The sequence below is a fragment of the Macaca fascicularis genome, chromosome 3, assembly GCF_037993035.2.
Source record: "Macaca fascicularis isolate 582-1 chromosome 3, T2T-MFA8v1.1".
NCBI lineage: Eukaryota > Metazoa > Chordata > Mammalia > Primates > Cercopithecidae > Macaca > Macaca fascicularis.
Genome location: NC_088377.1, coordinates 1,246,378 through 1,259,520, shown reverse-complemented (window position 1 = coordinate 1,259,520; position 13,143 = coordinate 1,246,378). Strand labels below are relative to the sequence as shown.

At 44.2% G+C, this 13,143-nt stretch overlaps 1 protein-coding gene across 18 annotated transcripts in view; it reads left to right on the top strand.

Annotated features, from left to right (window-relative positions):
• PCBP3 (poly(rC) binding protein 3) overlaps window positions 1–13,143 on the top strand; it is a 284,015-nt gene that overhangs the window by 179,294 nt on the left and 91,578 nt on the right. For all 18 annotated transcript variants that reach the window (XR_012431869.1, XR_012431868.1, XM_045389452.3 and 15 more), the window contains one exon: window positions 12,172–12,306. Coding sequence is in view for 16 of the 18 variants with exons in the window: in XM_045389452.3 (XP_045245387.1) it covers window positions 12,297–12,306 (10 nt within the window). In the remaining 2 variants the exon portion in view is untranslated. The remainder of the gene's footprint in view (window positions 1–12,171; window positions 12,307–13,143) is intronic.

Here is a 13,143-nt window from a genome sequence, read left to right as displayed (position 1 = left end):
AGTTCTTTAAAAATTTTAGTCAGTTAAGCAGATAACAGACCCAAGACACAGCCAGGAGAGTGAGGGGTGGACATGGCATGGGACAGGGTTAGGAGAGTGAGGGGCAGACCCAGCAGGGGACAGGGTTAGGAGCGTGAGGGGCAGACCTGGCACGGGACACACCCATCTTGGCTGTGAGTTTCTGGCTCTTCTTGGTTTTGGTGACCTTGACTGTCCTAGGCAGGACTAATCAGCATTTTTCAGGGTATCCTTCAGCTGGGATCTGTCTGATGCTTTTCTCGTGGGTACAGGAAGGGGCTATGAGTTTGGGGAGGAAGCCCCCAGAGGTGAAGTACCACTGTCACCCCATGGTATCAGGCACACTCTGTCCCTGTGACTCACACATGAGGCTGAACTGGGCCCTAGCTGGGGGTAAGGTCTTCCCTCTCCATGCTGTCCTCTTATAGGACGTCGGTCTGTGCAGCCTAAGGGGTAAGATAACATTGTAGTTGTATTCAACTCTTACTTTTAAAATTTTACAAGGAGTTACACTGATGTAGTGGGTGAAATTAGAATTTGACTGTGACTTTTTTACTTTCTGGTCTAAAACTGATTGTACCGGCACCTTTTGCAAAATCACCTCTCCAGTCCCTATGACCCCTCAGGTCAGTCATCTCTATTCCCTGCATGTCGTCCTCCCCGGCGCCCGCTGGTGTGGCTGCTCTGCTGTGCCAGGAACACAGAGTTTCAGAGTTTCGGAAAACGTCGGCCTTGATTCCTTCAGAGGACCTTCCACACGCTGCAGCTCCAGGAGAGCTGGTTGAGGCGTCCCTCTGGGGATTCGTCCCACTGGGGATTCGTCCCGCTGGGGATTCGGCTGAGATGGCGTCTGATCTCTTCATGAGTGGCAAGTGCAGCCGCTTAACCCCCATGAGCCCCAAGCCCAGGCGTGTACTTTACGCTGTGCAGATTCCCTTTCACATCCTGCGGAACCATGCGTGTCCGTTCTTTCGAGAGTTTTTCCTGGTCCTCACACAGTGCGTGGGCTTGGCAGGGGCTGCGGTCTTTGGCTCTGTGATTCACTGACTCTCCCAAAGGGGTGACCAATAGGTGCCTGCAGGGCAGCCGTGGCAGTTCGGGGTCTATGGGCCTGGGGTCGGGGATGCTCCTCAGAGAGCGTGGCAAAGGACCCCCAGCAAAATAGGTTGTTTGGTTTTTTATTTTTAAAATTTTATTTATTTATTTTGAGACGGAGTCCCATTCTGTAGCCCAGTTTGGAGTGCAATCGCACGATCTCGGCTCACTGCAACCTCCATCTCCCGGGTTCCAGCAATTCTCCTGCCTCAGCCTCCTGAGTAGCTGGAATTACAGGCGCCCGCCACCACACCCAGCTAATTTTTTTTACTTTTAGTAGAGACAGGGTTTCACCATGTTGTCCAGGCTGGTCTTAAACTCCCGACCTCAGGTGATTCACCCACCTTGGCCACCCAAAGTGCTGGGATTTCAGGCATGAGCCATAGCGCCCAGCTTTATGTCTTAGTTTTTAACCAAAAGTTTAAAAGTAAAAATATAAAAATTTTAAGATTAGAAAGAAGCTTATAGAATAAAGAGATAAAGAAAATATTTTGTGGAGCTGTACAATTTGCGTGTGTGTGTGTTTTAAGCTAAGAGCTATAAAAATTTAAAAGCTTATAGAGTAAAAATGTTATAGTAAACTAATTTAATTTATTGAAGAAAGAAAAATATTTTCATAAATTTAGTATAGCCTAAGTGTACAGTATCTCTAAAGTCTACAGTAGTCATCCTGTCCCAGGCCTTCATATTGACTCACCACTCACTCACGGACTCACCCAGAGCAACTTCCAGTGCTGTGAGCTCCATTCACAGCAAGTGCCCTAGATAGATGGACCATTTTATTATCGGCTCACTGCAACCTTGACCTCCTGAGCTCAAGTGATCTTCCCGCCTCAGCTTCCTGAATAGCTGGCATGTGCCACCATGCCAGGAGAATTTTAACATTTTTTGTAGAGCCGAGGTCTCTCTGTATTCCCTAGGCTGGTCTCCAACTCCTGGGCTCAGGTGATCCTCCTGCCTCAGCCTTCCAAAGTGCTGGGATTACAGATATGAGCCAGGGCACCCAGCCTTTTAAAATCTCTTATACCATATTTCACGGAACATATTCTATGTTGTTTAGATATGTTTAGAAACACAAATCCTTACAATTGTGTCACAGTTGCCTACAGTTGCCTTCGGTACAGTAATGTGTTGTGTACCGCTTTGTGGCTTAGGAGCAATAGGCTACACCATCTAGCCTAGGTGTGTAGGCTCTCTCACCTAGGTTTGGGTAAGTATATTCTATGATGTTTGCACAGTGATGAAATCACCTAACAGTGCATTCCTCAGGACATATCCTTGTCATTAACGCAGGACTGTGTCTCCCCACGCTCCTGGAAGATGCAACAGGAATCGCAGTTGTGTGTATGTTGGATCTCTTTTGCCTGTCTTTTGCGTCTATCATGTTCTCCTGAACCTTTTTTACCTCTCTTTCTGTTTAATTATTTTCATTCTCTTCTTTCTGTTTTCTTCCTGTGCCTTCTGTGATTTCTCCTTACTCTTACATTTCTTCTACTTTTCATTCCTGAAAAAAAAAATTCTAGTTTGTTCTTGAGTTCTGTCAATAATAAAATATCTTCCTGTTTTCTTGCCATTCCACTTCTGAGATGTTCTAATACTATTTTAAATTATGTTCTTCTAAAATGTTGGTTATTTTCTGGATTTTTAGTTCAGTTTCACATATTACGCTATGAGTTTCACTTTCTTTGTGTCCACAGTTTTTTGGTATATTTTCATTATTGGCTACTATGTTATTTATCATACTTTTACTTCTTTTTGGTAATATTCGCATGCAGGATTTGAACATAACTTTTTGTCTCCGATTTTTAAATAAGGGTCTTTCTGGACTATTAGGAGAAAGTTTTCTGTAGAGGAGTTGGGAATGAGCCAAAGTAGCATTCCTAGCCTCAACAACCAGGAGGTCTCTCTGTTGTTACGGTGAAATATGTTTGAGGCTTCTGTGCATGGACCCGTCTGTCTCTGGACATCACCTCCCACTCAGGAGGGCTCCCTTCCCTGACTCTTGTCTGGAGACGCACAGCCTCTCACTCTCCATGCTGAGCTGTTGCCTTCAATCACTGCCCTTTGTCACCAGTATGTTCTGGGGCTCACCTCCTCTGGATCTCTCTTTCTCTAGCACTTTCAATACAAAAATGCCTCGTGTTCCAGGCTAGCTGAATTTGTGTCTTGCTTTGGGCAGTTTTCTTTCAGGCAATTCTCTGTGCAGAAGTGAATCTTCGTTGTATATTTCTGAGATCCTTGAGGACTTAGGCCCTTCAGCATGGCTTAAATTTCCAGTGAACTCCTTAATAGTTCTTTTTTTGTTGCGTTGTGTTGTATTTTCTTGTTACTTTCCCGGAACTTGGAGTCTACCAGTATGAGTTGGAGTTTCTCCATTTGCTCTCAGGCTATTCAAATAGATTCGCACTTGGTATGATAAATCGTAAATTCAATTTCTTTAATTGCTGAAGGGATATTGAGATTGTCTGTTTCACTTTTTATTGGGTTTATTTTGTTTGTTTGTTGTTCATTCTCCATATGCCTACTTATTTGCTGAGGCTTTTTTAGAAACTTGGCTTAAGCCTGTCTGTAAAAGGCTCAGTGAAGCTGCTTTAAAATCCTGGTAAAGGAATTCTAGCATCTCTCTGATCTCAGTATTGGCTCCTGTTGATTTTCTTTTCTCTTTCATGTTGAGGTATGCCTAATGTTTGGCATGACAAATAATTTTTGTTTGTATCCTGGAAGTATAGGTTATTACATTATGAGAGTCTGAATCTTACATCAGTCTTCTGTTTTGGCCTCTGTTGACTCCATGGGGAAGGGGTGTCTGGTTAACAGCAAGCTAGGGTGGAGATCCAGGTTCCTCCCTGGATCCTGGGGACACCACTGGTGGGGAGAAGGGTGCTTGGTACTGCTGGGTGGGAGTGGAAGCCAAGGCTCCCAGCTCAGCCCCTCTGACAGGGCAGGGTGCTGTGTGTGTGCTGTCCTCTCTGTATGGAGTAAGGCAGGTATTGTCAAATGCTTTCTGACTTAATAGGTTCCCCTTTACCCATTCCTTTCCCTAGAGAGAGTTTTCTTCAGACTTTTTTTTTTTTTTTTTTTTTTTGAGACAGAGTCTTCTCTGTTGCCCAGGCTGGGGTGCAGTGGCCGGATCTCAGCTCACTGCAAGCTCCGCCTCCCGGGTTTAGACCATTCTCCTGCCTCAGCCTCCCGAGTAGCTGGGACTACAGGCGCCCGCCACCTCGCCCGGCTAGTTTTTTTTTTTTGTATTTTTTAGTAGAGACGGGGTTTCACCGTGTTAGCCAGGATAGTCTCGATCTCCTGACCTCGTGATCCGCCCGTCTCGGCCTCCCAAAGTGCTGGGATTACAGGCTTGAGCCACCGCGCCCGGCCTCCTGTGGCATTTTTAAATTGCAAGCTTTTCCAGTGACCTGTCTGAAATATACAGGAGGAAACACAAACAAAATGAACAAACAAATAAGAAACCCAAAAAATAGTGAACTCACTGCTATGTCATTCTTCAAATCCCAAGGGCCCCAGCCAGTCCCCCTTCTTCCATCCAGCTTTCAGGGTTCGCTTCTGTTTGTTCCACATGCAATGTCCAGAGTCGTTGGCTGTGCTCAGCAGGAGGAATAGGGAGAGAGGTGTCTATTCCATCCTGTCCAGAACCAGAAGCCATGGCTTCCTTCACATTACTACATCCCCTGTACCTTCGCCGTTGTTTTTCTTGATTAATCTTGTCAGAGGGTTGTATATTATTTAGACTTTAAGAACCAAATTTTATATTTACTGATCTTCTCAGTTACCTTTGTTTCTTTGCTTAACTTCTCAACTTTTCTTTGTTATTACCTTCTTTCTACTTTCTGTGGATACTTGGATACTTTCTGTTCTTTTTCTAACTTCTTAAATGGGATTTGTGACTCACTAATTTTGTGTTTCTTTACTACTCCTTTTAAAAGTTGTAAACTTTACTGTGAGTCCTGCTGCAGCTGTTTGCTACAAATTTTGGCATGTAATGATTTTATTATTGTTGAGGTCTGTTTTCTGATTTCATCCATTTCTTATCTAGAAATGTTTAAAAAGTGTTATGTCCAAGGGAATTGTAAAGTTATCTTTTGCTGATGATATTTAATTGCCTACTGAGTAGGAGGTACATTCTGTGGATTCCATGTTTTCAACATTTGCTGAAACCTGCATTGTGAACTAAAATGTTAACAATTTTTATTTTGTTCTCTGACAGCCTTAGGAGAATGTGTTACCTCTACTTGTCAGGTACAGGGTTTTATACACACACAGACACACATACGTACTATCGTGTTGTTTGTGCTGTTAATATATTCTGCATCTTTATTACTTTTGTGGGATATACTTGTGGGAACTGTAAAGGAGAGAGGTATGTTGGCATCTCCTACCAGATAGGTGGTTTGGGGCCTGTGACCTCTGACCTCGCTGCTCCTTCTTGTAGCATTCTTCCCCCATTAATGCTCATCTCTCTCCTTGACCTTCTTTCAGTGTTTCTTCTCAGTGTTTCTATCCAAAATTGCAGGCCCCAGCTCCAGCAGTCTGGTTGCGGACAAGACCATGCTTATTTTTTGTTGGGCTGGTCTCTCCAACTCCAAGGCTGCCCTTTGAGCTGGATGATTGACCCACTGCATTAGGAAATGCTTTGCCATCTTGGTGCGAGCCCCACTTTAAGGAGGTCTTGCTTGCGCACTGCTGCATGGAGCACAGACACACTGGGTGGGAGGTGCCCCAGCACCTAAGGACTCTTATGATTGAGTGGCAGGGATGGGTGGTGGTGCCCTGCCCTCCAGAGCCCTTCACATGGTCCAGATGCCACCCAGCTCCAGGTGAGGGAGCTCTGGGGTCACATTCTCCACCCTCCCTCCAGCATTGTCGTAGCTGCAGGACACCTGCAAGGGTAGAATTCAGCATGGCTAGAGGATTTTGTGCGGCAGAAGTAATGGAAATGGTAGGCAGGCTGGGCTCCCAGCTCCTCTGTGAGTAGTGTGTGTTGGTGCTCCCTGCCGATGGTGCTCCCTGCAGCATGGCTCCACGTGCACCACAAGGGCAGTGTGGCTTCCTCATCTTAGATGTGACACAACGGAGGTAGTTCTGGGTGTTAGCCCACAAAAGTGGCAATGTTAGGGTCCAAACTCTGGTACGTATGAGACCATGGTTCCTCTTTCTTCCTCTCCAGGCAGATTCATAAGAAGAAGACTGGGTCTTAGTTTATATATATATATAAGCTTTATATACATATGTTTATATATATAAAGTTTATATATATAAACCTTTTATATATGTGTGTATAAAGTTTTTTATATTTTTAAAAATATATTTTTATATTTTATTTTAATTATATATTTATATTTTATATGTAAATAAAAGTTTTTATATATAAACATATATATAAGCTTTATATATAAACTATAAACATATATAAACTTTATATAAGTTTATATATAAACATATAGGAGAATGTGTTACCCCTACTTGTCAGGTACAGGGTTTTATACACACAGAGACACACATACGTACTATCGTGTTGTTTGTGCTGTTAATATATTCTGCATCTTTATTACTTTTTAAACTTTATATATATAAAGTTTATATATGTATGCTTTATTTAAGGTTGAAAAAAATTTTACGTTCATCAGAAGCTTCCTTTTATGAATTCTTAGACTTTTTTACTGGGTACCCCAGAAATTTAAGGTATCAACTTGAATATCTTCTAAACTCTTCTCCCTGAAAGGACCATGCCTGGATTCCCAAGGAGTCCACCTATGGAGGGATCACTGACAGTTCTGCTCTCTTATGCCTTTTGTTAATCTTAACCAGACTTGGTTAGCAAGGGGCACCTGCCACCAGATGATCTCTTACCAAGTCATGGTTTCCTGTATGAAGCGGCTGCCCTGACGCTGAGAGTCACAAGGAGAATGTTACAGAGGGACAGCATGCTGCCTGGTGATTGTCTGAGGTTTGAAACCTTCTGGTGAAGCTGAAGCCACTTCTTAAAAGCCTGGATAATGCTGTGAGCTGCTTAAGCACCTGTGTGCACATGTGTGTAAGTGTGTATCTTTGCCGTGTGTGAGCTGCTTAAGCACCCATGTGCACACATGTGAGTGTGTGCCTTTGCCGTGTGTATGCATGTGTGTGAGCTGCTTAAGCACCCATGTGCACACATGTATGTGTGCCTTTGCCGTGTGTATGCATGTGTGTGAGCTGCTTTAGCACCTGTGTGCACACATGTGTGTGTGCGTTTGCCATGTGTATGCGTGTGTGTAGTTTGCAGCTGAGTGCACTGCTTTTGTCTGGACTGTGCCCAGGAGGGAATGCGACACCCTTGGGATCCTTGCCTTTGAAGCTGATCTGTTGTGGCAGCCAATTCAGCATGTTCAGCAAGATGTTAAAGCCATTGCTCTGCTTTACTCCCAGGGTCTCACAGCCAGAGCAGGCCAGAGGTGAGGAAGGGGATCCCACGCCTCCTTCATCTCCTCCGTCTCCTTGCCTTCCTAAACAGCTCTGTTTTCCACTGAAAAGGGAGCTGCAGAACATTTCCGCGTGGAGATTCCATCTCATTCGTGTCCAGCTCCATCAGGGAACTGCTCTCAGGCTCCCCCGGGCGTGTGCATGAGGTTGGAAGAGGCGGGTCACTGCAAGAATGTGTCGGTCTGTCTCGTCACTCTCTCAATGTCTGGTCTCATGGTATTCCTTACCAATTTAGGGACTTATTAGGGAGATAGCTATAACTGTATTGATAGATACACGTCATGAACCAGTTCCCCTTAGGTGTTTCTAAAATGATGTAAATTACCAAGGAAATATCCTTTGGTTAAAGTTCACTGTTTTCTGGTCTTGCATTGTTAGCATAGACTGCTGTCTGCTGCCTGCTGTCTGTGCCATTTCTATTTCATGTCACTTACCGAGGTTTTCTTTGTGCCCTAATACAAGCTAGTTTTTTTTTTTTTAATGAATGTTTCAAGTATGTTTAAGAAGAAAGTATAATCTCTATTATTGGGGTACAAAGTTTGATGTAATGTCCCCAAGAACTACCTCCTGTTATTAGCTCTCTTTCATGTTTAATTATTTTTGACCCCTTACCTTGCCATGGTTGACAGTCATGTGTTAATGATTGCTATACTTATGTTTCTGTTTCTTTCCCCAACACCTATAGTTTCTGCATTATAAAGCCAGCTTCTGTGTTTGGGGATTCTAGTAGATTCTTAACTCATGGCCTCACTGTGTGCTGGGTCCTCCAGCTTCTGTGTTTGGGGGTTCTAGTAGATTCTTAACTCATATGGCCTCACTGTGTGCTGGGTCCTCCAGCTTCTGTGTTTGGGGGTTCTAGTAGATTCTTAACTCATGGCCTCACTGTGTGCTGGGTCCTCCAGCTTCTGTGTTTGGGGGTTCTAGTAGATTCTTAACTCATATGGCCTCACTGTGTGCTGGGTCCTCCAGCTTCTGTGTTTGAGGGGTTCTAGTAGATTCTTTTTTTTTTTTTTTTTTTTTTTGAGACAGAGTCTCGCTCTGTTGCCCAGGCTGGAGTGCAGTGGCCAGATCTCAGCTCACTGCAAACTCCGCCTCCCGGGTTCACGCCATTCTCCTGCCTCCGCCTCCCGAGTAGCTGGGACTACAGGCGCCCACCACCTTGTCCGGCTAGTTTTTTGTATTTTTTGGTAGAGACAGGGTTTCACCGTGTTAGCCAGGATGGTCTCGATCTCCTGACCTTGTGATCTGCCCGTCTCGGCCTCCCAAAGTGCTGGGATTACAGGCTTGAGCCACCGCGCCCGGCCGGTTCTACTAGATTCTTAACTCATATGGCTTGACTGTGCACTGGGTCCTCCGGCATCAGGAAGTGCCCTTCTTGGTCTTGCTTCCTGCTTTGAGGGGAGGCTGGACCTTGTCTGACAGGCAGATTGCAATCCCTGCTCTTCAGCCTGGTGCATTGACCTCACGTGCTTCTGCTCATTCCTTGACATTTAGCCTTTTCAAATCACCCGGCAGTGGTCGTGTCTCTTGTGTAAAGCAGAGCTGGCTTTGTGAGCCAAGTGGAGACTTTTCATAGGGCCACGTGTTGCACGTGTTTACTCACGTGTTGCTAGGACTGGTATGTCCTGTCCCAACTGCCGCATAACTTGTTCCTGTATTTAATGTGTGTGTTGTGTTTTTTTTATTGTGCGTCTTTTTATTTTTTAATGTAGTTTGTGTCTTTGCCTTTTTTTTCCTATTGTTTTTGGCATTTAGGAAAGTCTATGTTTTGTCCTGTTGGCTACTGTTATAACAACACCTCTTATCGCACCTTGGTCCCTCTCTTTCTTCCTCTGACCTCTTTATTTTGGCTTGTCTGGTGGGATTCTTTTCTCCCACCTATTTTTCATGCTTCAGTCTATGAGCTTATTCTACATTCCTTTTTTTCTGATTCATCTACCTCTGATTTATTTGCTGTATTTTTACTTTTGCAGAACAGCATGCTCCCCGATAAGAAACTGTTTCGTACCCCACCTCCATCCTTGTCCTCACTTTCTGTTTTAGTCTGTGCTCAACAGATTTGTTATTTTTGTTTATGTCAAATTTCCCAGCGGTCTCTTGGCTTGAGGGAGATTCTTTTGTAGTAGGTTTCTCATGAAGGGCCTGGAAACACACTGTTCTTTGAGTTCTTAGCTATTTAAAACTATTTCTCTAGAGCTTTAATTTTGAAGGACAGCTTGGCTGACATAAAATCCTTTGGTCACACTTTATTTTTACTTGAGTTTATGAAAATAATTGCTCCACTGTTCACTTACCTTGTACATTGCAGTCAGGAAGTCCGATCCCGGTCTGATTTTCTTTCCTTTGTGAATGAGCTGGTCTTTTTGCCTAGAGTCCCAAAGAATTTTTTCTTTCAGTTGTAATCGTTACTGGGCAGTGCCTTCAGGGCCACTGTTCTGGGTCAGTTTGTTCAGGGACATGATGAGCCTTTCAACGTGTCGATTATTTTTTTCCTAAGAACATTTCTAGGAATGTAAGTATTAGGTCTGTTTCGTAGTTTTGCTTTTCTTTTTTGGGAACTCCAGTCTGTGTTTCTCGGGTCTTTGTTGGCCTGGGCTCCGTGTCTGGCAGCTTCTCTGCACGTCTCTCACCTCTTGGTCGGCCTCATGTTCTCTTTCATGTTCTCTGTCCTCCTGCAGTGTTCCTTATGCAGTCGTTACCGGTAGAGGGTGTCCAGGTGGCATCTCGAACAAAGCATTGGACAAAACGCACAAACAAAGCAAGAAAGCAAAAGCAGGGTTTTATTGAGAACGAAAGTACATGCTATGGTGTGGGAGCAGCCTAACCATTGGGGCTCAGGAGCTTACAGAATTTTCTGGGGTTTCAATACTCTAGAGGTTTCCCACTGGTTACTTGGCGAACATTCTATGAAAATGAAGAGAATGAATTGAAGTCAGAGTCATTTACTCAGAACGCACCCTATGTAAATGGAGAGGATGTTACTTGGCGTGTGTGGTCTGTGTAAATGGAGAGGCTGCATGTGAAGTTGCAAAGGGTAAATGCTGTGAACTGAGAGGATGGAGTGCAGTTGCAAAGCCATTCACATCCCTGTCATTGCTGAGGAGCTTTCATTTGATTTAGTTCTAGGAAGTCAGCCTGGATGGATCGGCTTTCTGTTCCCTGCCTCCTCCTGTTCTCCTGCCTCACACTCAACTGAATCTCTCTCTTTTGGTACCTTGTAACTTAGTCTCATTTCTAGGCTAATTGTGTCATTCTCTTTAATTTCTTTCTTAGGTTAAATTAATTCTCATTTCGCAGTTTCTTATTTTAACTGTGCGTTTGTATTCTTGGTATTTTTAGTGTTTTGTTTCTGGTGTTTCTTACATCTGCACAGCTTTTCCCCATTTGACTTTGGACTGCGGTGCTGGGTGGGAGTTCTCAGTTCCATTAGCTGAAGGAGTTTCAGTGCCTACACCCTGGTTTCCTCTCCCAGAGCCACGATGGCCTTCAGGAGTGTCTGCGACTGGAGAACATCGTTTACCCAAAAGGATTTTGCATGCCTTTTTTCTATTTATTTTAAAAGCACTTGGATTTTCCTGCACTAGCAGTAACAGATGTTTCTAGCCGGGAACGGACGTGCTGAGGGACACGGGTGCTTTACTAGGTTTGTTTGTCCAATAGCATCCTTTTTTGTTGGTCAGCAGAAACGTAGGTTTTTTTTAAGAAAAAAACTGAATGGTTCATTTGGAGATGGATTAAATCTGTGTCTTCTTATGCCTTGCTGTGCTTTTATTTCTGTAGGAAACTGAATTTCTACCTTTTCCATCCCTCCTTCCCTTTTTCTCCCAAGGTTCCAAATGTGCTTTTTTTTAGACGGAGTCTCGCTCTGTCACACCCAGGCTGCAGTGCAGCGGCGCCGTCTCAACTCGCTGCAACCTCCGCCTCCCGGGTTCAAGCAAGTCTCCTGCCTCAGCCTCCGGAGTAGCTGGGATTACAGGCGCCGCCACCACGCCTGGCTCATTTCTTGTATTTTGGTAGAGACGGGGGTTTCACCATGTTGCCCAGGCTGGCCTCAAACTCCTGACCTTAAGTGATCCTCCCGTCTTGGCTTCCCAAAGTGCTGGGATTACAGGCATGAGCCACCACATCCAACCTCAAATGTGCCTTTTTTTCCCAAGTCTCTCCTCTAAGACCATGCTGAAATTGAAGAAATTAGATGGAATTTGTTCACTATCAGTGAAATTAGAAAACCAGCCATGTATTTAAATTAATGTATAATTTAATAAATATTGTTTTAAAATCAGTGTAGATATAAGCAGATACACTAAGTAAGTGCAATTTTATCAAAACATTTCATGTAGACGTCTCACTTGTGAAGTAGAAGCCTGCCTTTGGGTTGAGTCATCTCATTTGGGGTGCTGGGGGGAAAAGCACCAGGGGAGCGCTTGCTGGCACTCCGTCTCCACACTCACACCATGCCTTGTACTCGAATGCTGAAGAGGTGCTGACTGCTGTGTTGAAGGCAAGAGGCAGTTCTGTTGAAGCCCAGTGCTGGCGGGCAGGCCCCGCACTGATGCACTCACACAGCCCTGTGTTTTTGTGTTTTAGGTCGGTGGGCTCCACGACAAAAGTCAACCCTTCTGTAAATCACCTGCTGTGGTTATGATGCTCTGAGTTCAATACGTCTGAACCTTTGCTGTCTATGGATCTGCTCTAAACCTTATAGCCTGCTTATGGGGGAAGGTGAGTTACTGTCTTTTGTTGGCATATTTGTTTACCAAGAGTGCATATAACAAAGTCAGACTTAACCTTGACAAACGAAATCTGTTTGAAGTAACACAGTGCTGTATTTCACCCTGCTTCAGTCCACAATGTGCCCTGAAGACTATTCTGTGTATGACTTTGGGAAATCGGGGATCCCCGCTTTTGGTAGCAGTGAGCTGGTTGTGGTTGGACACCTTTGGGTCCAGTGCTCGGCCAGGTGGTTCTTGCACAGCCTTCCAGCTCTGCCCTGGAGCCAGCCCTGAGAAGCAAGGGAGGCACGGGTTTCAGGAATGAAGGACAAGAAGGCGGTGCTGGGGGCTGAAGATCGTCCTGAGGTGTTTGGAAAGAGTGAGTAATGAAAGCATCAGGAGTGGGGGTGCTGTTTTGGTGGTCTGGTGATACCCTGCAGACATTAGTGCCTGTAGCTTGAGCTGTTACCATGAACTTCTGTTGATACAATTGCAAGGAAAGGTGGATGAATGAGCAGTTGTGTTTGGAGATTTTAACACATCTCTCCAAGAAGTAGGCCAACAAAAAATAAGCAGGACTATTAATATCTGAAGCAATATAATAAATAAGTTTGAGTTGTTAGTATATTTTGAACTCTACATGTTACTTTCTAAGCATACAGAGAACATGTACAATACTAGGATGTATACAGGTGAAGTCTGTAACATAGGGATGTATGTGTACAGGTTACATCTGTCTATAACACAGCATGTGGAGAGCATAAGGCAATTATACTGGAAATTAATAGTAAAGGAATAGCTTATATAAATAATATGCTATAAAAACTCTTGTTAGAAATAAAATCAT